This window comes from Gobio gobio, assembly GCF_949357685.1.
Source record: "Gobio gobio genome assembly, chromosome: 17".
Classification (NCBI taxonomy): domain Eukaryota; kingdom Metazoa; phylum Chordata; class Actinopteri; order Cypriniformes; family Gobionidae; genus Gobio; species Gobio gobio.
The window spans coordinates 16,721,367-16,744,718 of NC_137110.1; the positions used below are offsets into that span (position 1 = coordinate 16,721,367).

General features: G+C 35.4%; 3 protein-coding genes across 3 annotated transcripts; 2 read left to right on the forward strand and 1 right to left on the reverse strand.

Annotated features, from left to right (window-relative positions):
- The first annotated feature begins 524 nt into the window (after positions 1-524).
- plcxd1.2 (phospholipase C, X domain containing 1, tandem duplicate 2) lies at positions 525-9,682 on the forward strand. Its single transcript, XM_079841723.1, has 6 exons — positions 525-930; positions 5,761-5,897; positions 6,085-6,213; positions 6,304-6,459; positions 8,661-8,844; positions 8,925-9,682. Exons 1-6 carry the CDS (start codon positions 831-833, stop codon positions 9,155-9,157), a joined length of 939 nt encoding a protein of 312 aa, XP_079697849.1. The 5' UTR covers positions 525-830; the 3' UTR covers positions 9,158-9,682.
- gtpbp6 (GTP binding protein 6 (putative)) lies at positions 9,593-14,082 on the reverse strand. Its single transcript, XM_079841721.1, has 10 exons — positions 13,516-14,082; positions 13,302-13,439; positions 13,150-13,220; positions 12,825-12,955; positions 12,105-12,175; positions 11,869-12,027; positions 11,588-11,796; positions 11,084-11,232; positions 9,946-10,098; positions 9,593-9,865 (listed from the first exon to the last, which is right to left on the reverse strand). Exons 1-10 carry the CDS (start codon positions 13,913-13,915, stop codon positions 9,739-9,741), a joined length of 1,608 nt encoding a protein of 535 aa, XP_079697847.1. The 5' UTR covers positions 13,916-14,082; the 3' UTR covers positions 9,593-9,738.
- A 216-nt stretch (positions 14,083-14,298) lies between these two features.
- nit2 (nitrilase family, member 2) lies at positions 14,299-21,286 on the forward strand. Its single transcript, XM_079841724.1, has 10 exons — positions 14,299-14,394; positions 14,799-14,917; positions 17,668-17,788; positions 17,874-17,962; positions 18,433-18,526; positions 18,990-19,064; positions 19,158-19,236; positions 19,318-19,416; positions 19,506-19,561; positions 19,654-21,286. The coding sequence occupies exons 1-10, from the start codon at positions 14,367-14,369 to the stop codon at positions 19,746-19,748; spliced, it is 855 nt and encodes a 284-aa protein (XP_079697850.1). The 5' UTR covers positions 14,299-14,366; the 3' UTR covers positions 19,749-21,286.
- The last annotated feature ends 2,066 nt before the right edge of the window (positions 21,287-23,352 follow it).

Below are 23,352 nucleotides of genomic sequence, written 5' to 3' on the forward strand. Positions count from 1 at the left end.
ACTAAATGATTAGTGTGTCTAAGGGAATATAAGATTTATGCTCTGGTAAAACTTGATTATGGTCAAAATAAATAAATAACAGGATGGTGAAAAGAGCTTATTCAATGATCATCTTATGAGAACGTCTAAATTACATTTTTTGGAATTATTTTTTTTATTTATTTTTTTATTAAGCCCGTTGTAATTTTGTTTAGAGAAATGAAAAAGAAACATGCAATAGGCTTAATAAACTGTAAGGTTTTTATTTTGGAAATGTGTTAAGTATCCAGGAATAGCCTATGGCAAACAAAACAAAGTTACAGATTTACCCACTCTTTCTTTGCTTTTGTAATACTGTGATACAAGATCAAAATGTTTTTCTTTTATGAATGGAAATTGTATCCAAAATATATAGACTTAGGCTAAGAGGAAATGAAAATGTAGCCTACTTCAGAACAGGAATGACCACGATTTCTACCAGTAAATGAAAATAGTGTTTTGGGGCGGTTTTAACAACTCGTGAACGAAAAAGCTGTTCTGCAATCAGCTGTAAAGCGTGAGAGACTGAAGCAGCAGGGAACAAGGAAATACAGAGCTAGCACGCCAAGAGTCTTTCATGTTAATCGTAACACGTCCAAAATACTTTTATTTTCAGTTCACTAACCGATGTAGTTATGTGGTTACATTTAAAAAGAGTTGGGCTTTGAGCCTCATTATCGATGATGGTGTGTTATCTGTTGTTTCGCTCAAACACGGACGGTTTCAGCGGATCAACTCATTTTGTTTTCAAACGCAGGCAGAGGCATCTGTAAAGAGCAGCTGTTTCTGCTTTTATACACTCCGGCAAACCGATGGATCTCACTAAAGAGGCTGAAATGAATCATGAGGAATGGATGTCATGTTTGCCAGAGAAACTGTGGGATGTCCCTTTAACACATCTCTCAATACCAGGTGAGCTCCTGTGGTGGAACAAGGATTGTATGTTTTTTTTTTTTTTTTTTTTTTTTAACTATGTAGCTGGTTTCATTTATGAAATGTTATTATTTAATTGTGCAAGTTTATAACATTTTACCATTCCTTTAATGGTCAAATATAATCAAAATGGAATGCTGCTTATTTATTATATATGATTTATCCATGAACATCATTATTTGTTGACCAAAATAACTTCGCTTTTTTTTTTTTAAACTTTCGCCGCCTCTTGCTACACGGCTCTTCTCTGATGACGTAGTTAATGGCACGAGGGCGGAACAACCTGTCACTCACTTGAGATCCCAGCAATGACAACAATCGTTTGATTATGGGGAAATACCACATACATAAACAGAAATGGTCTAAAGGAAAACCCAACTTTTTTGTTATTTCAGATAGATATGAAACACAAGCTTTTAAGCCATTTGGATCATTATCTCATAGGCTATCTGTTTATTTTTCTGTTGTTATTATTGTATACATTTCTTTTACTTGTATTATTTATTTGATATATTATTTGCCTACTCTGTATATTCTCTTTTTCTACTTGTAGTCTATATTTGTTCAATATTTTATATAGGCAGGGCTATATGTTGGTGTACGATTATCATGTAGGCCTACTCCTATACTATTGTTGTCATGCTCATTGTTTGTAATGAAATGACTGGCATTTCAGTAAAAAAAAAAAGACAATCAAATCAATCCTAAATGTTTAAAATCGAGTCCCACCCAACATTTTACATATTACTGAATCACATTATTGACATTAGCTGCCAGTAAATGCATACATTTCAGTGCCTTTAAAGCATTCCATATTTGCTTTATGTATAATTTAAATAATTTATAAAATGTGTAAGTAAAGCTTTATTTATAGTAAATTTTAAAACAGTGTAATAGGGAAATACAGAGAAATAAAATATACATACACATAGAAATATAGTAAAATTACCAAAAATAAAATCACATAATAGAAATAAGAGTAGTACATCAAGGAAAGGCCCTAGTGAACAAAATGTGTTTTGAGATACTTTCTTTATAAAAGTGCATAGTGAGTCCATTGCTCGTATGTTGTCAGGAAGAGAGATCCATGGCTTGGGACCGAAATAACTAAAGGCAGACTCAGATTTTTAGCCGTGTTTTTGGCACAACCAACAGTTGCTGGAGTAGGCTATATTTATTCAACAAATTAGGAAGGTATATTGGGGCAGTTCCATGAGACATTTAAAAATGAATAAAAGGTTCTTGAATTCAATTCTGAATGATACAGACAGCCAGTGAGGGGATCTGAGTGTTGGAGTAATGTGATTTCCAGTTTTAGAGCGAGTTAGCATTCGTGCAGGTCCATTCTGAACTCTTTAAGTGTTTAATAGAGCTCTTTGGTAACCCAGTAAAAACACTATTGCAGTAGTCAAGTCTAGACGTAACAATGAACAAGTTGGTGAAGGGAGAGAATGTCACACACTTTGGAGATGTTTCTGGGGTGATTTGCCATTTTAGTGACAATGGTAATGTTTTTTTTGTGTGTGTTTTTTTTTTAACTGAGGTCACTGTCAAACATGATTCCAAAGTTCTTGGCCTGATTACTGTCTTTTAGTGATAGAGAGTCTAGATGTGGAGCAATAGATGTTCTCTGTGTCATTACCAATAACAAGTACCCTTGTCTTATCTTGTTTAGCTGTAGAAAGTTCTGAGACATCCACAATTTTTTCCTCTCTATGCAGTCCAGTAGGGTGGAAACTTGTGGGCATCTGGTGCAAATGAGAGTTAGAGCTGAGTGTCATCTGCATACCGATGAAATGAAATATTGTACTGATTAATTACACCAGCTAAAGGAAGCATGTATAGGTTAAATAATAGAGGACTTAAAATTGAGCCTTGAGGAACACCACAAGAAATGTCATAGGTACCCAGTACTACATTAGTAATACAGTACATACACTCAAAAAAATATTCTGGTCTAAATATAAGTTTTATGTATTTGAATTACATTACAATTTTCCATCCATTTGGACTACATAGTTTTAACATAAACAAACAAATAAACTTAATGTGATTCATATTTGTCAGTCAAACGTAAATGAAATAGGTAAGTTTTATGTAATGGTACACAGAAAAATGCCCATGATAAATTAACACAGCCTAGTGCACACTACTGAGATAAAGTACCATTGAAGCAGTGTTCAAGTTAATGAGATAATTGAGTGATGATTGATAATTAATGATGAACACCTGATGATAATGAGCAGAATCACTGACGGAAAGAGAAACACAAGAACTACAACTGACTTCAGCCACAGCCTTAGATGAAATCAGCTGAAGATAAAAGAAGACATTAAATCTCTGAAGATATCAGTAGATGAGGATTAAACAACTTCACAAACAGCATTATCAGCTTCACGCATTACTAACCAGACTGACTTTATTTCTGTAATTTCTGTTTTAATGAAAATAATAGTTTCATAGTATGGAAGTCGCCATACTGGAGATCAGTGTCTGCTTTAGTTGGGCTCTTGCCCCTTAATTTTTTTAGCTTTAGTTTTTATCTGGCTCCTTTAACTGTGTGTTTATAAAGCACATTTGTTATTTCAAGGGAATCCAAGAGAAAATATTATCAGGTGATGTTGGCTATTTGTTTTGGCCTGAATCACTGCTCTAATTTAGAGGCTAATTTGCTGGTTATAGAGGTAATGTGTCATTAATTGTGTTGTATTCATAGTATTAGCCATGTGATTATGCAACACAAGATACAGGATGGTTGTGTTAATTGAATAATATCCAGATTAAAAAAAAAAAAGTGCACAAAAGGTTTTAATCTACGGCATTACTTAGACACACACAGACATCATGAATCAGCATTTGAATCTCTACAATGGTGACAATCAAAAAAAATTAAGATAAACAGATCAACTTTGAACATAAAACAAGCAACTAAAATGTCACGACAAAAACAGCAAAAGTAAAAGCAATTAGTAAGTATCAAAGAAAATTTGTCAATTCAGATGCATAATTTATTCATGCCGCAATGCATGCTGGGACACATGGGGGGGTTGATTGGTGGTTCCCAACATGCACTGCAGCTTGAAGATTTTAATTGATTGTCACCATTGTTGAGATTCATACATTGATTCTTGATGTCTGTGTATATCTAAGCAATGCCATAGATTTAAATCCTGCATATTATTCTAACTCGTGCTGTAGAATCACATGGCAACTATTATGAATAAAACAAAACTATTAACATAGTACCACAATAACCAGAGTATTAGACTCTGAATGAGATCAGTTATTTAGCCACACGATGTCATTAACAATATATAAATAGACAACATCACCAGATATTCTCTTGGATTCCCTTGCCATAACAAATGTGCTTTATAAACACACAGTTAAAGGAGCTAGAGAAAAAAGTTAAAGAGTTAAAAGCCCAACTAAAGCAGACACTGATCTCCAGCATGGTGACTTCAAACAAAACTATAAACAGAAAATTACAGAAATAAAGTCAGTCTGGTTAATAATGCGTGAAGCTGGTAATGCTGTTTGTGGAGTTGTTTAATCCTCTTCTGCCAAGATCTTCAGATTTAATGTCTTCTTTTATCTTCAGTTGATTTCATCTAAGGCTGTGGCTGAAGTCAGTTGTAGTTCTTGCGTTTCTCTTTCCGTCAGTGATTCTGCTCATTATCATCAGGTGTTCATCATTAATTCTCAATCATCACTCAGTTATCTCATTAACTTGAACACTGCTTCAATGGTATCTCAGTAGTGTGCACTAGGCTGTGTTAATTTATCATGGGCATTTTTCTGTGTACCATAACATAAAACATACCTATTTCATTTACATTTAACTGACAAATATGAATCACATTAAGTTTATTAGTTTGTTTATGTTAAAACTATGTAGTCCAAATGGATGGAAAATTGTAATGTAATTCAAATACATAAAACTTATATTTAGACCAAAATATTTTTTTGAGTGTATTCCCTGTTGCTAGGATCTGATCCAGTCTAAGACAGCACCTGATAGACCGACTCAGGTTTGAAGTCGGTTGAGTAGAATCTCATGATCAACAGTGTTGAGCACTCAGATCTAAAAGAACAAGGATTGCCAAGTTTTCTGAGTCCCAAATAACTTGCAGATCATTTAAAACCCTAATCAAGGCTGTTTCTGTGCTGTGGTTTGCCGGAAGCAAGACTAACATGTCCCATTAAGTGCATTGTTATTGAGCTAGTTATTGAGCTGCATGGATACTATTTTTTTTCCAATTATTTTACCAATTAATTGACAATTACCATTACACACCTGACTTGTTGTTAATAGATAGGTGCGTAGGAAAGAGGATAAAAAAAATCCAAAAATCGCAAAAGTTACAGGAAATCCCGCACACAATCGATACTTGCAGAAGATATGTTTGAGTAATATGTGTATATGCCTGATAAAGATCATGAGACCGAAACGTTGCTAATAAAACGTTTTTGATATCTTCTGCAAGTATCGATAGTGTGCTGGATTTCCTTTAACTTTTGCAATTATTTTACCAAGAAATGGTAGATTAGAGATTGGTCTGTAGCACAGAAGAATGATTTTGTTTTCAAAATAATATAAATAACTGCATAATACATTGTTCTTTACTTTCCAAATTATCATTCTGAAAATAAAAAGCACATCAAATACACACATTTCTATCATACACCCCAGTTTTCTATTAATATAAATGTCTAAATCTGCAAAACAAATGCAATATTTGCCCGTCCACAAAATTCACAAGGATATGAAATGATGAGTTTAAATCTTTCCAAAACATTTGATTTTAGGTAGCCATGATGCAATGAGCTACTGTCTGGATATCACTTCTCCCCTGCTCCGGTCTGAGTCAGACACCTTCAGGTTGCTGGATGGAGTTTTCTGCTGTTTCACCCGGCCAGCTATTTACAAATGGGCCACTACTCAGGCAGGCATATACCTAAAAAAAATATATTTTTTATTATTTTGACTACTTAAAATGCTTAATTTTTTATAGTAGAGATATAACCAGTGTTTCTCCCGTTGCTCTCATAGTGTCAATATACATTGTGCATTTTTTACATGAGAAATGTATTGTAACATCTTATCAGAGCCCCTTGTTGTGTTGCATGCAGGTGCAAGACATTGTGGAGCAACTTACAGCAGGCATTCGATACTTTGATCTTCGAATTGCCCATAAACAGTATGATTCTTCCAAAGAGCTTTACTTCACTCATGTCATTTACACACATGCGACCGTCATTGTAAGTATATGCACATGTTGAGATGGATTAGCTATTTGCCATTTTATTCATATTTTACAAATGTACAACATTCTTTGTTTTGTTTTATAGAAAACTCTACAGACAGTTGCTTCATGGCTTGAATCTCATCCCAAAGAAATCATCATTCTAGCTTGTAGTCATTTCGAAGGGCTGGATCATAAACTGCATGAGGAATTTATCTATTCTCTGAAGAAAATCTTTGGCTCTAAGCTGTGCCCGTGCAATGTAAGAAACCATTTGGAATCTCAAACACAACAACATTTTTCCTTAAAGGGATAGTTCACCCAAAAACTAAATTTTTATGTTTATCTGCTTACCTCCAGGGCATCCAAAATGTATGTGTCTTTGGTTCTTCAGTAGAACACAAATGAAGATTTTTAACTCCAACCATTGCCATGTGATAGTCGTATAATGCATGTCAATGGGAATATTTTAGAGTATGAGAGCAATGAGAGTAAAAACACATAGACATACGAATCCTTACTAAACCATGCGGCTCGTGGCGACACATTGATGTCTTAAGACACGAAACGATCTGTATTTTTTTTACCTCTTATCAGACGAATGTTATCTAGTATTCCCAGCGCCATAACTTCCGGCGAATAAGGTCAAAATACTAGCACGATCAAAGATATATATATATATATATATATATATATATATATATGTATATATGTATGTATATGCCTCATTCGACCGATCCGCACAGGCACTAATGAGGAATCTATGTATATATCTATGATCGCGCTGGTATTTTGCATGTATTTTGACCTTATTCGCCGGAAGTGATAGCGCGGGGACGGCTGATGCAGAGCCATAGAAAAAAATTAAATACATTTTTAAATATGGATATTTTTCTTACACAAACGCATCGATTAGCTTCAGAAGGCCTTTATTAACACCCCGGAGCCGCGTGGAGCACGTTATTTGACGGACAGATGCATTTTTAATGGACTTCAAAAACAGAGCAACTATTACTGCCATTGTAATGCTTGGATTAGCCAGAACATTTTTAATATAACTCAGATTTATTCGTCTGAAAGAAGAATGTCATATACACCTCGGATGACTTGAGGGTGAGTAAATCATGGGCTAATTTTCATTTTTGGGTGAACTATCCTTTTAATATCATTCTGATTAATACACAATGAGTCAAAAGTTTAAAATAATTAAGATTTTAAATGTGTTTGAAAGAAGTCTGTTATGCTCACCAAGGTTGCATCAAAAATACAGTAAAACCGATAATATTGTGAAGTAATTAAAATAATTGTGTGATTATTCCTGTGATGCAAAGCTGAATAATCAGCAACTATTACCATAGTCTTCAGTGTCACATGATCATTCAGAAATCATTCTAATATACTGATTTAGTGTTTAAGAAACTTTTATTATTATTAATGTTGAAAATAGTTGTGCTGCTATATATTTTTGTGAAAACAGTGATATACTAGCATTCAAAAGTTTGAGGTAAGCAGGGACACATTAAATTGATCAAAAGTTACCGAAAATACATTTTTTAATACTACACAAGATTTCTATTTCAAATAAATGCTATTCTTTTAAACCTTTTATTCATCAAATAATCCTGAAAAAAAGCATCACGGTTTCAACAAAAAAAGAACAAAAACTATTTTCAACATTAATACCAATAATAATTGTTAAATGAGCACCAATAATAACGGATAATAAAAATGAGCAAATCAGCATATTAGAATGATTTCTGAAGGATCATGTGACTGAAGACTGGAGTAATGATGCTGAAAATCCAGCTTAGCCATCACAAGAATAACATTTTAAAATATATTAAAATAAAAAAACAGATATTTTAAATGGTAATATTATTTACAGTTTTTACTATATTTTGGATCAAATAAATATAGCCATGGTGAGACTAAGAGACTTATTTCAAAAACATAAAATAATAATAAACTTTATTTTATACAGGGCCTTTAAATGCTACTTTTCAAAGCTTCTCAAAAGGACACAATGTAAAAGCAAAAAGAGATGCACAAAAGCATAGAAAAAATCAAAACAATATACTAAACATACTACAAACATATACCAGATATACAAAAATACAATATACTAAAAAATCACATCTAAAAGCAAGTCTAAAAAAGTGAGTTTTAAGAAGGGATTTAAAAACACTAACGGATTCCGCTTGTCTAATCTCATACGGAAGAGTTCCAGAGTTAAAAAAAAAAAAATCTTCGAGTTCGAGTCCTGGCTAGCAGACCTTTCCCGTTCCCATCCCCCTCTATCTCTGTCCCATTTCGCTTCCTGTCTACTTACTGTCCTATCATAATAATGGCAAAATGCCAAACTTTTCACCAAAGGTATATATGAAAACATTTTGGAGTTTGTACTCACAGGCTCAAGCAACAAGCTCATAAAAGATTTGTTTTGTGTCATACATATTTTTAAAGGAGGCCCTACTGACCTTGCAGAGCCTCTGGACATCAGGCTATCAAGTGGTTCTATCATATGAGGACAAGTCAGCAGCACGCCATGTGGAGTTGTGGCCGGCTATCCCGTACCTTTGGGCCAATAAACCTGATGCAGAAGAGCTGATCCAGTATCTAGAATGGCAGAAACAGCATGGTCGACCTGGTGAGAGAAGCTTTTGGCTAAAAAACAAAAGATGTTTCACATACTATCTGGTCTCTTATCAGAATATTTCTATTGTCCAGACGGTTTTTTCGTAGCAGGCCTGAATTTGACGACAGATCGATGCTTCATCGCCTCGCACCCTCGGAAATCTCTCCAAACTCTGACCATGGAGAATTGGAACTGTGTGAGGAAATGGCTAGAAGATCAGAAACCAGGAGCTGAACCCACAAGTCTAAACATAATAGCAGGCGACTTCATTGGACCCGTCCCATTTTGCTCTCTTGTTATTGCGCTCAATAAAAAACTGCTTTAATCAACGAGCTGTTGAAGCACAATGTGTTAAGATGTAAGGTATTTTAGGCGTTTGAGAGAAGCCAAACTGCAGGACTGGGCGTCAAATCTTCTGACACTGACAGAATTTCATCTGAGGCAAAATATGATCGTATTGGTCATTAATCGGCTGTCATGAACATGTCAAACAAGCAAAAAAAAAGACTTCAGATTTTGGCCTAGGATCTTTTAGGATTCACAAAATGTGTCTCAGGTGGCCAAAATCGTACAGTGTGAACTGGGCTTAAAAATGTGTGCAGGTTAATGCCTACATGTTAGTGCAATATTTAATCCTCGGTGTGTTTACATATGCCTTTTACTGTATCATGCTGCTTAATGACATTTTTTTTGATAGACAGCATACATGTACAGTATTTTATAACAATATTGCTTATATTAACACAAATACACTTTGCTTCCTAATGTCTGATTTTATTGTAGTAAAATACAGGTTTTGAGATATTTTAAATACACTGTTCATAAAGCAAATAAATATTTACACATCATTATTGTGTGAATTATTTTGGATGATGTCATTCTGGCTGTGAAACGGGCCAACTGTTGCTAGGTGACCTGAAACAGCTTCCTGTAGCGGCCATATGCTGCTTGGCTAATGATGACCTTGACATTGGCGGTGCAGTCATCTCCAACATCATCTACCGCCTGAACTGTCGCCTCCTTATACAGCCAACTGTGAAGGGAAAAGGGCACCACATTAGCAAGTCTGTGGATAAAATAATTGAATGCCTTATACATTTTTACTTAACTTACGCTAATTGAGGGGTGTTGAGCTGCACCTTGAGGGTCATTGTTTGTTTTCCGGTACACTTAACAACAGCTTCTTCAACCTTTTCTTTTAATACCTCCAGTCCGTGCAGGTTAAGAGCAGATATGGGGGTAACCTCAGGATCACTGGCCTCATATCTGTAAAATGAAGATAAAACAGATCTCGCTCATGCAAAATGTAATTGCCTGGGAGTTGCTATGTGGTTACTTAAGTGTTCTAAGTGGTTTTTAAAACAATTTAAAATCATCTCAAGTCACATGATTTAAGGCATCATTTACAACTAGCATAAAATTCAAGGTGAGGTATGTTTGGAAGTTTAATAATTTGGGTTTAAAATTAGAATCAGCAATATTGATTGTTTTAGAGAGCTCCACTAACACTTAATTTTAAGGGGACGTAGTTACACGTTAATACATGTACTTACTATGGTAATAACAGTAAATTATGCATAATTATATGTAACTAACCCTAAACCAAACCCTAACCGTAACTTTATAGTAAGTACATGTAGTTAATTAATATTACTCAATACTTATTTAAGCACAATGTAACTACGTCCCCTTAAAATAAAGTCTAACCAAACTAATTATTTGACTATTCGTTACTAAATGACTGACTATGTTAGCCTAGAAATATAGCTCCACCCTGGGTCGTCTAGCAACTCTCCGTTGGCTTGTAAGCTGGAAAAACCAAACTCTGGTCAGGCCAATCACATCGTGTATAGAGTCGGTGGGCGGGCTTAACATAATGACGGCAGAGTTGCCGCGGTTCTGCCTGCTTTCAGCAGTCTTTCGAATCGGCTTTGGCCGCGACTCTGGAAGACTTGGAGTTAAGCTTTTCTTTGAGGAAAGAACAAAGAACGGCACTGAAGTCATTCTTAAGAAAGGAAGATGTGTTCTGAGTTTTGCCGACCGGATACAGCGAAAGTTTAATCTATCAACTAGCTCCGCTTCACCTTCTTCGTTGCTCTGGTTGGTTGTAGCATTAACCTATTGCGTGCAGAGGGAATCTGAAAGACAACCGTTTATCCCGCCCCTCAGATTGAGCCCTGACAATGGTGTGTTCCCAGACCCAACATCTTAATGTGGGTCTGGCTTGTCAGGCTATGACTATGTCTCTCACCCTTCAATTAGGTCGATCTTATTATGCACTTCTATTATGGAGTTGAGTAGTCTTTCTGGAATCTGAAGATCCTTTAGGACATGTAGTACATTGACCTTTTGATTCACAGTTTCTGGATGACTGATGTCTCTCACGTGAATTATGAGGTCCTGCAAAAAGAGAGGGTGTTAAAACTTCTATAACTTCGGTAACATTTTACTAAAGCTTTTATATATGCATTACAGTCTTGTAATGCACCTCATGCATAATTGAAACCACAGTTATAATACTTATCTATTTATTGAACACACCTTTAGAGAGTATAATACATTAAAACATGACAAACAACCAATTTCAAATGAAACAAGTAATGTGCACATAGTATAATGCATTTTAACTTTGGTTACAACTATTTATAAAAAGTTATAATGCATTCACTGATCTATAGAAATTATAATAAATTACTGAATGCATTATAACGTACATTATGAAAAAGCGTCTTAGTCTTGTGTTTCGGGTACATACAGAATGTGTCACATCCTCCAGTGTGGCAGAGAAAGAGTCAATAAGCTGGTGAGGGAGCTGGGACAAAAAGCCAATGGTGTCTACATACAGTACAGTCATGTGACTTGGCAGCTGTCCTGCATGTACTGTAACATCCAGGGTGGCAAAGAGCTGGTCTTTAGGCTGAAGACCAGCATCTCCAGTCAGTGCTTTAATCAGAGTTGTTTTCCCTTCAGAAACAAACACTGTTAGTGTGTTTCTCATATACTAGATTAACAACTTAATATTTATGCAAACCTCACCACAGTTGGTGTAGCCCATGACAGAGATGACAGGAAAGTCTTTGTGTTTGCGCTGGGAGCGCAGCAGGTGCCTCTTCTTCCTAAGTCGCTCCAGAGCCGATCGGATCTTCAGCTCTCGCTCCTTCAACAATCGCTGCTGCACTTCATACAAGGTTTCACCTGCAGACAACATTTTAGTGCCAGTTAAATACATTAACCTGGGATTAAAAATGCCCCTGAATTAAAAGTTTCCTCACCTGAGCCCATAATGTACCTTGAGCCGCCACCTTGCTGGTCTAAGTTTGCTACTTCATTTCTCAGGCGTGATCTTATATGTTCAAAGAGCAAAATATGTTAAATCTGTGTTTAGTGTTACTTATTAGCATGATATAACAGGGATTATTCCTGACTAATAATCATTATGTCGCATGTACACTACCGTTCAAATGTTTGGGGTTAGGAAATAACTTTTTTTTTGGCAAGGATGCATTAAATTGATCAAAAATGACAGTAAATATATTTTACATTGTTACAAAAGATTTCTAATTCAAATAAATGCTGTTCTTTTGAACTTTTGAACTCAAAGAATTCAGAAAAAATTTATCACAGTTTCCACAAAAATATTAAGCAGCACAACTGTTTTCAGTTTAGATAGGAAAAAGTTTCTTGAGCACCAAATCAGCATATTATGAATCTGAAGTAATGGAGTAATGGATGCTGAAAATTCAGATTTTCCATTACAGGAATGAATACAATTTAAATTAAAATAGATAATAGTATATTGTAATATACTTCACAGTATTGCAGTTTTTACTGTATTTTGATCAAATAAATGCAGCCTTTTTTGAGCATAAGAATTCAAAAACATAACCTAACCTTGAACTTTTAAACGGTAGTGTTTGCTAGGAAAGTATTTATTGATTTTACCAGGAAACAATATAGATAAGAAAAAGAGTGAACTAACAAAAATAATTTACCTGAGCAAGGGAATCTCTGCTAAAGAGATCTGCAGTTTGGCCTCTTTTGTTCTAGCGTTACATCGGAAAATATGCAGAACAAGTGAGTATCTATCAAGAACTTTTACTCCCCAGGCTTCCTGCAATTCTTTCTGAAACACAAATATAATGCATTGCATGTTTTAAGTATTAAAAGTAGAACGTATCATTATATTACAGCCACAGAGAATCTAGTTCTGTTTTATAGTAATTATATACTTCATGCATAATAATAGTTCAAATGTGCACTTGTTTTAGAAGCCTTTAAAGTGAACATTTATCACAGCATCATTCTCTGAATACTCACTTCCGAGGAAGGTGAAAGACGCTCCACGTTCACAAAGACAGCTGTGACCCCAGGAGTAGCTCTGATCTTTTCTTAATGTATCAGAGCATAAAAAGGATGTGTCAATTTGTGTCTAAAATATATTATGTTTTCAAAACCAGTAAGCTATATACCTGTAAGAGTCTGGAAGTTTCCCTTGCCGAAAATTCTTTTATTTTCTGGTGTCTTGGTGGAAAGGATGATCTTGTCAACAACGCTCCATTTGTGTAAAGTGTTCACCAGCCCAACAGCCTCTTCCATCTGAAGTGCCGCTGTTAAAGAGAACAACACTGTATTCTGCAATATGTCACATTTATACACTAACTGAATAAGCAGTACACTTTTTACCTGTGGTCAGATACTGCTTTCTGCTGCCCCATTTCACATCAGGATGAACAATGAAGATACTGTGGTCTTCTTTACCAATACCTGTGGGGATCTGCTGCTGGAACAGCTCTTCTATTTCAGCTTCATCAATTTCATCTTCCTCTTCCTCTTGATTGTTATCTGTGCTATGATTTTTGCTCTTGAACATGCGAGCTGTCAAAGACAAAGTCCTTGCTGGCAGAACTGGAACTGCAACCCCAGTCTTTAAACTTTGCCTTGTGCATGGTAAGATGATGGTAGCAACTGATTTTGAAGAACATATGATTGGTTTACTTTTAGCAAAGTTCATATACCACCTACCTAAGACATGTTTGCATAAAAACACATGTTTGGTCAAGACACTGATCTTGTTAAGATTCATCTGCTCAGGTTCAAGTTACAATATAATCAACGTCCAAAACATGTCAGCGATTCAGAGCAAAATCAGCAAGAAAGTTATTTATTTTACTGTACTAACTAACTCTTCATAACGCATATCAGTTTCACCATGCATGTTTTGGTGCGTCTTCCTCTCTTGTGTTTAACACCGGCGATTGCTCAACTGCGCCACCGGTAGGATGCGGTATTAAATAAATTAATTCTTTATTTTTTTTTAAATACGCGGTTATTTCAGCCTCCTGAATTTTAATAAATTATAAATAACATGAGAATAAATGTAAGTGTTTATTTTTTGTTGAATAGTTAAACATAATCCATCTACACAAAGAAAAATATGACTTCCGACCGAGGACTTTTATTTTGAATGTATTTTAGTGGGCGTAAATCTTGTTCTTGACTATCAATGTACTGTCTGTTTTGAGCAGTAGCCTGTAATGTCTGGTATCTTCAAGGCAATGTCGAGTGAGTAGATATATTATATATATATATTTTTGTATTCACATATATTGTTATGTCTATACTATTTCATACTTTTAGTTACTGATTATCTAAACGTTGCATCCATCATTCACTTTGCATTGCAAGTTCACTGTCAAGTTTTGGACTGATTAAATGTTTGAACCTAAACATGTGTTTTTGTTTTGACTACAGTTGTAGTTCACATAGTTCATGTTTTGACTGTGTTTTTAGCTTCAATCACCCAACATGTTTTTGTTGTTGTTTTGACTGGATCTGCTTTGACAAAAGTACAAAAGTCCAGAGTCCCCCCAAATCAAAATTCAACAGAGGAGACAGCTGGTTGAAAAAGATGTGAATCATTGATCCTGGATCAGCTAATAATCAAACTTGATCTTCTGCCCCCCTAGAGTTTCGTCTGGCTGTGGTGCAGTTACATGTGTCAAATATTAAGGCTGACAACTTGGGAAGAGCACAAAAACTTGTGAAGGAGGCTGCAGGCCAAGGTGCAAAAGTTGTAGTCTTGCCTGTGAGTATTACATTCACTATCTTAGATCATACAGGGCTCCATACCTTTTTTTTCTCCTGTGGGTGCAACTCAATTTTGTTAAAGGGTTGGTTCACCCAAAAATGAAAATTCTGTCATTAATTACTCACCCTCATGTCGTTCCAAACCCGTAAGACTTTAGTTCATCTTCGGAACTCAAATGAAGATATTTTTGATGAAATCGGAGAGCTCTCTGACCCCTCCATAGACAGCCATATAATTACCACTTTCAAGTCACAGAAAGTTGTCCATGTGACTACAGTGGTTCAACCTTAATGTTATGAAGCGACGAGTATACTTTTTGTTTGTTTTTTTGCACATAAAAAGTATACTCAGCGCTTCATAAAATTAAGGTTGAACCACTGTAGTTACATTGACGATTTATATGATGTCTTTACTACCTTTCTGGGACTTGAAAGTGATAATTAAATTGCTGTCTATCGAGGGGTCAGAGAGCTCTCAGATTTCATCAAAAATATCTTAATTTGTGTTCCGAAAGGTCTTACGGTTTTGGAACGACATGAGGGTGAATAATTAATGACAAAATTAAAATTTTTGGGTGAACTAACACTATAAGAGGTCGCACTGGTGCCATCACTACATTGCCCAACTGGTAAGAGCTGCCATTTCTGTTACATATGAGAAACATAAAACGGCAAACGAAACGGAAGTAAAACGAAACCGCACTAGTTGTTAGTGCTGCGCAGCGCAAGCTCAGAACAGGTTTACTCACAGACCACAGCGATGGGAGATCACGCGAGAAAGCGTTTAAATACGCCGCTAAATTAATAACATCGCAGCTAGTGGGAAGCATTTAAATTCGCCGCAGAATTGACCTTATGCACATTTACTTCCTGGTTTTCGATAAGCCAGCTTTGGCATTTCCGGTGAACTGTTAGCTGTCATTCTGTACTCTCTATACATTGACACAAAACCATCAATGGGTGACTTTTTAATGTTGTGTTTATATTTGAATGTAGTTATCACACTGCTTTGCCAATAAACCAGTTTTATTGATGGCAATAATGACTAAGCTAATGGGAACGTTGGAATCAGAAACACAGTGTCTGTTATTGGACACAGGCAACATTTTTCCAGCACTTCAATGTTATTTTTAATGTGAAGACATTATTTGTTCACCCTTCTGAGATTGTCCCCATTTGTAAAACCGAACGTTTCAAGATGTTGGAAATACAGAATTTGATAGAAAACACTTTTATTTAAAAATAAAAAATACATTAATTACCACTATAACCAATAGATGGCGACGGAGGAGCATTATAAAATCACCAGGTTTAAAAATAAATGTGATCAAGGTGAAGTATGAACTCCCGTTTTGTTCAATGAATCTAACTAAAGTGCACAATAAATCTTTAATTTACAGTGTGTAGACCCTTTTTTCACACGAAAGTGTGAAAACTGATGGTCGAATTGAAATGTAGCTGAGGAGGAACACTTCTTTTTTATGTTGTCTGAAGTTTTAAGGACTAAATGTTAGGCCTGACTATTTAAGTGACTATATTCTGTTTATAAACTAAGTATTACACTATTGATGCTGTTAAAGCTACCTCAGGATATTGAAGATACATCAACAAGTGACATTTGATCTGAAGTTTTCCAGCTGGCTTATATTATGGAAGCTCTTAAGAACGTCCTGTGCATATGGTCAATTCTGTTATGAACCACAGATATCAGATCAAACAGCGCTGACGTGGAAACCAGGAGAAACATTGTGCCATGAACAAAGTTTTAAAAGGCGTTTCAGTCCACAAATCACTAACTTTTATCATGGATTTAAGTTAGTATGGCTAACTGTAACCATGGTATTGTGGCAGAATTAGTTAAATGTTGTTGTTGTTGTTATTATTTTTTTTTTTACACATTCTTCATCTCAGGGTTCATACAACCTTTGAGTGAAATTCAAGTAGTTTTCAAGGGCTTTTAAGTGCTTCACACTTTTTTCCAGCACTTCAAAGCTCTAAATATGATCAAATTTTAATGTTATTTTTAATGTGGTGATTTGTAAAACTAAAAGTTTAAAGATGTAGAAAAACTAACACTTTGGCAAAAAAAAAAGACATGATGAAATTATCACCATAACCAGTAGATTGTGGCTAATTATTGATATATTAGCAATTTCTGCTCTCTAATTTATGGGAAAAGTAGGACGTCACAGTCTCATGAAAAACTAAAAACTTTTCTTCAAATTGTGACTGAATTAAACAGAAAGCAAGTAAAGAGCACTCATTTTATAATCACTGAAGCTTTCTGTCAGTTCAGTATGATAATATAAAATAATGTAGAGTAATGTTACATTTAAAAAAAAGTAGAATATTTAAAATTTCCCTATAAAAATTAGGCTTTTACACGTTACTGTTGTTAATAAAAGTTAATTTTATCTGCATATCAATTCCAGCTCAGTGCTTACATTTCCAATAAATAAACATCTATTATTATTAGAAACTGCACTCAATTAATGCAAAACAATAGTTATTTTTATGATTAAAGTAACTTTTATTGTGTGATAAGTTTTCCCCAGTGCTACCAAATCAGGTGATGGCACCACCATCTGTAGAACTTGGTGGCACCGGTGCCACTGCTCTCAAATGTAAATCTGGAGCCGTGTAATAGGCTACTCACCACTGATGCATAATGCATGTGTTCGATTGCTACACAGACATTGGTTTATAGAACAATATGACATTTAATAATCCCTTATCCATTTTTTGTAGGAGTGCTTCAACTCCCCTTATGGAACCGGGTTCTTTGCTGAGTATGCTGAGAAGATCCCAGGAGAGTCCACACAGGTGTTGTCAGAGGCAGCCAAGGAGTGTGGGGTGTATTTAGTGGGAGGTGAGACCGTCAGACACGAAGCAGCACATTGGTGTGGTTGATGCCATTAAATTCTTTGTCTCTTACATGATTTTGTCTGTTGTAGGTTCCATTCCTGAGGATGATGGAGGGAAGTTCTATAATACCTGCTCAGTTTTTGGACCTGATGGAAAGCTGCTTGTCAAACACAGGAAAGTGAGTGACAGTAAAGACATTTATATAATGTTACAAAAGATCTTTGTTTCAAATAAACGCTGTTCTTTTGAGCTTTCTATTCATCAAAGAATTTCGAAAAATCTGCCACTGGTTCACAAAAATTTTAAGCAACACAAATGTTTTCAGCATTCAGCCAGACTGAAGTAATGGCTGCTGAAAATTTTGCTTTGCTATCATAGGAATAAATTACACTTAAAATAGAAAATATATTAAAAAAGAAAACATTTATTTTAAAATTGTAATATATTTAGCCATTTTAGTGGTTTTGCTGTATTTTTGATTAAATAAATGCAGCCTTGGTGACCAAAGGAGACTTAAAAAAATACTCAAAAACAATTTTAAGATTAATTCAAATTGAGCATTATGAGTGTTTAGGTTAATAATTTGGCTAATGTGGAACATATTACAAAAACGACTTTATGCATTTTTGTTTTCTTCATTTCCTTCAGATTCACCTCTTTGATATTGATGTACCTGGGAAAATACGGTTTCAAGAGTCTGAAACATTAAGTCCAGGAAATAGTTTATCCATGTTTGAAACCCGTGAGTGTTATAGAAGTCTTTATCATGTTGCCTATGGAGATACTGGTACTATATTGCTCATTGGCCAATATTAGAGATTTTTTTAATTTATTGGTATCAATGTTGGGTATATATCTGATTGTTGTGCAATGCATGCTTATTTCCCCTATTTTTACATGTACATTATATGTTTATACATTATATGTAATATTTAGCAAATCTCAATCCGAATATCCATTTTCCATTCTGTACATTATAATGTTCTGATGTCTAAGTTCACTTATAGGCTTTAAAACAATTGATTTCAGTTTTTAGTATATGTAAACTATGTAAAAAATATTATAACATTTTAATATTGGTAATTTATCAATAATTGCCTTATCAGTATTGGGCAGAATATAAATATTGGTCCATTCCCAATGTTACATTTGTATTTTTGATCTCCCCAGATGTAAAGTCACACAGTTTATGTCTTTCTTTGCAGCATTTTGTAAAGTAGGTGTGGGAATATGTTATGACATCAGGTTTGCAGAGCTTGCACAGATCTATGCCAAGAAAGGTGAGTATTCTTAAAATGGCATATGTGAACAAATTTGATGAAATATAATTTAGGTATGCTTGATGTAATTTCTTCATATCTCCGTCTATGTAGGTTGTCAGCTTTTGATATATCCTGGTGCCTTCAATATGACCACAGGACCAGCTCACTGGGAGCTTCTGCAAAGGGGAAGGTCAGTATCCCAGACCACCAAGAGTTACTGAACTATTTAGTTCCCCATTCCCCTGTAAGACAGTTTGTGTCCTTTTCACAGGGCAGTAGATAATCAGGTATATGTGGCCACTGCTTCTCCAGCAAGAGATGAGAACGCCAGCTATGTGGCCTGGGGTCACAGCTCTGTGGTTAACCCTTGGTAGGAGCTTTGCATCTTATTTGCTACAGGTAATGCATACATTAGTATAGATTATCATGGTTTGGTACCTGTGCCTTCTTTCCTTGCAGGGGGGAGGTAATTACCAAAGCTGGGTCAGAGGAATCTGTTGTATATGCCGACATAGGTGAGTTTCAGTGTTTTACATTTATATAAATTGAGAGCTGTATAGAGCCAGTTGAGCATAATGCAAACATACTCTTCCTCTTCTGCTTGTAGACCTGCAGTATTTGGCTGATGTACGTCAGCAGATCCCAATCACTACACAGCGACGGAACGATCTATACAGTGTTAACAGTGTTCAGGAAGGCTGAACACTCATACAGGCGAAGCACTCCGGTGGACATTAAATCTTGATTCATGGCAGACTTAGTCAGCACTTGTCAGGTGTTAGAGAGAAGCCTTCAACTTTGGAATGTGGGGAATCGCACAACAAAGATGTTTTAATAATTGTGAACAAGTGTCTCATAATTTGCACTCTTGCTGACGCTCTTACAATGACAAATTATATTTGGAGTAAATAAAAGAGCTCTTTCATTCCTTCTTTAACATCTTAATATAGTGGTTAAAACTTTGGACAGTTATACCTGGTGTTGGGGTAACAGTTTAGGACCCAGGACCAGTAGTGAAAAATGAAGACCAAGAGTCAGGAGTGCAATTAATTAAAGAAAAAATTATTTTGCAGTTTCATCAGCAGAAGACAGCTTCAAGTCTCACAAGGGGTTCGTAGGCCTCTCTCCCAGAGCTTCGTACATACAATTTCTCAACAGTTATACTCTTTTCAAGGTCTAGCCACGTCATTACTGCAAGTTGAATGATTCTGATTGGCTAAGAGAAAATAGACAAGAATTGGTAAATTTCCACACATTATCAGTTAATCAGATTCACGTGTGCATAGATCACTTGTTGACGCTTTCACCCTGGAATTAGGCACATAGTGACCTTACAAATCTGGAACAGGCGCCAGCTTGTCCAGAACAAGAAGTCCACCCATCTCTTAGGATGCCCGTAATCTACCTCCAATACTGATCTGTAACGCAGAACACTGCACACATACACAGATACACGGTTTCTCCAAGGTTGGAGATGATTGAGCTCCAGTTCTAACCAGAAAGTTTCCCAAAGCATACTGATAACATATGCTTTCTTAAATACAAACTTTAGAAAACAAATATGAAGAAACAAACAATCAGTGGTTCGATTACGTAATATCATAACTGGAAAGTGGTGCATTAGAAAAATATGAAGCATCATATTATTAAGATAAGGGATTTTCAAATCAAAATAATTGCCTTTTAAATTGCCATTCCCAGGTGAAAAATGCGTACTAATAAATGCATTAAAAATATACTTGAGTATGTTAGTATACAAATATACTATAATGCATTTTTACTACATTTAATAGTGTGTCTTTTTCACCTGGGTTGTTTTAAAGCCAAAATAACTGATTTGTTTTTTTTTACTCACTCTTGGAGTAAATTTAATTGTTACCAGGCTAATTTACTTTCTGTGCAATGTAAGATAATAGGTAACAACATTGAATAATGAGACAAATAATTAATTAAAAATATTGCGCCAGGATTTGAAAGACAAAACAATTAAGGGATTCCAGTGCTTGTATATATAATCCATAAAAATTGGAACTTGGTGTCTGAAGAATGGAAGGTGAGTTTTGTTGTTGTTGTTTAAATCACATCTCTATGGTTTACTCACAAAGATGTGTTTTGTGGCTCAGTGGCCAATTATGTGCAATGTTGTATGGGTTGGCATGGTAACGGTGCTCTCTTTTCATGCAGGGGTGAAATTGACAAAAGCGGGGTCAGAGGAGGCTTTTGTATAATTGCTGACATAGGTGAGTTTGATAACTGTTGCATTTAGATAATTTAAAGTAAGGGCTTTAGGTATTCACAAAAAGCTATTCAGTTCCCAATATGGCATGCATCTGTCTTGATTTAATGTTACATTCACTTATTGGACAATAAATGAACTACAGACAATGCCAGAAGACATCCATGTAACCTCAAACAAGATAAACACAATAACCAAACTGTAATATACATTCAGCATGTTAAAATTGTTTAAAATGCCTAAAAATGACCTTCACTCATGTTCTGCCGGGGTAACTAAAAGTATTAATGTGGGTTACAACAGAGCAAAAACATTTGAAATTTTTTTTTTTTTTTTTTTTTTTTGCTATCAGATGTTTATTGAAGGGAAAGGAACAACAGAATATTACAAAGCATTTCAAAATCACAACATAAGGTTACTAATTCAAACAATTTTATGTTCAATACAATCCCTGGGGACTTCCATTTACACTGACTCTAAAACAATAGTTACACAACAATATTACACAGTGATTAAAAACAAGTACTTTTATATATGAAATCGTCCTGCCACATTCAGTGCTGCTAAATATATTTGACATTTCTTTAGTAACAACAGCTCCCATTAACATTTTACATGAGAATGACATGACAGTGGAACATATGACTAATACTGTAACTCATCTGCATTTCTGCTCAAGCCTGTCTAACCACTTCGGGAAAAAGGTGGAGTTATTAAACTTATTTTGAACTCTTTCCCATCAACATATCTGTCATGGTCTAAAAATGTAATGTTTAATCCAAATATCTTAAAATGCTGCAGAAAGAACGTATGTGTATCATGTCTTCATACTTAAAGGATTTGTTCACTTTTAAATAAACTTTTGCTGATAATTTACTCACCCCCATGTCATCCAAGATGTCCATGTCCTTCTTTCTGCAGTCGAAAAGAAATTAAGGTTTTGGATGAAAACAGTCCAGGGTTTTTCTCCATATAATGGACTTCAATGGGCTCCAAACAGTTCAAGGTCCAAATGACAGTTTCAGTGCAGCTTCAAAGGGCTTTAAACGATACCAGATGATGAATAAGGGTCTTATCTAGCGAAACGATCACTTTCTGCGAGAAACCGAGCAGTTTTTATGCTATTATTTTACCTCTTAACAGACGAACGCGATCGTCCCTGAGCTCCGCCATAACTTCCGGCAAGTAAGGTCAAATTAGGTCGTGGTCATAAATATATCGATAGTAGATGCCTCATTCTATTGATCCGTGCAGTCGCTAATGAGGCATCTACGTATACATCTATGACCACGATCTAATTTGACCTCACTTGCCGGAAGTTATGGATCGCGTTCGTCTGTTAAGAGGTAAAATAATAGCATAAATACTGCTCGGTTTCTCGCAGAAACTGATCGTTTCGCTAGATAAGACCCTTATTCGTCGTCTGGTATCGTTTAAAGCCCTTTGAAGCTGCACTGAAACTGTCATTTGGACCTTGAACCGTTTGGAGCCCATTGAAGTCCATTATATGGAGAAAAACCCTGGACTGTTTTCATCCAAAACCTTAATTTCTTTTCGACTGCAGAAAGAAAGACATGGACATCTTGGATGACATGGGGGTGAGTAAATTATCAGCATAAGTTTATTTAAAAGTGAACTAATCCTTTAATAATCTGCGTTTTGAATACAGATCAATTCATATTCTTAGCTTGACAAGTTTGATTATATTGTAGCCTACTCAGTTGCAGGTCTTTTGTTTAGCAGATAGTATGGGGGAAAAGAGGATATCCAATGAAAGAAAGGTATAAACCAATGGCCTTAAATGCAGTTTGTGCCATCTCAAGCTGATTCATCACCTGATTCAGATGATGAAATTAAACTGTGAATTATTTCCAGTCAGTCACATTAACAATAAGCATTACGGAAGTTAGTGGTATCAACCCACAATGCCTTTCCAAACCATGTTACACATCTGTCTCTGGAAGGGAAGCCCATTGCTCCAAATCGAACACAATCATGTCAAAGCCCTCGCTAGATGAATCATCTGCAACACAAAGAAATGATCGTCATATAACAAATCCACACAGTTAG

Coding starts and splice junctions, on each gene's coding strand:
- plcxd1.2 (XM_079841723.1), top strand. CDS start 831: ATGGATCTCACTAAAGAGGCTGAAATGAATCATGAGGAATGGATGTCA. Junction 5,898..6,084: donor ACAAATGGGCCACTACTCAG/GCAGGCATATAC, acceptor TGTTGCATGCAG/GTGCAAGACATTGTGGAGCA. Junction 8,845..8,924: donor GAAACAGCATGGTCGACCTG/GTGAGAGAAGCT, acceptor TCTATTGTCCAG/ACGGTTTTTTCGTAGCAGGC.
- gtpbp6 (XM_079841721.1), bottom strand. CDS start 13,915: ATGAATCTTAACAAGATCAGTGTCTTGACCAAACATGTGTTTTTATGC. Junction 13,221..13,301: donor AAACTTCCAGACTCTTACAG/GTATATAGCTTA, acceptor TGATACATTAAG/AAAAGATCAGAGCTACTCCT. Junction 11,797..11,868: donor CATGGGCTACACCAACTGTG/GTGAGGTTTGCA, acceptor TTGTTTCTGAAG/GGAAAACAACTCTGATTAAA.
- nit2 (XM_079841724.1), top strand. CDS start 14,367: ATGTCTGGTATCTTCAAGGCAATGTCGA. Junction 19,065..19,157: donor ACAGATCTATGCCAAGAAAG/GTGAGTATTCTT, acceptor CCGTCTATGTAG/GTTGTCAGCTTTTGATATAT. Junction 19,562..19,653: donor TGTTGTATATGCCGACATAG/GTGAGTTTCAGT, acceptor TTCTGCTTGTAG/ACCTGCAGTATTTGGCTGAT.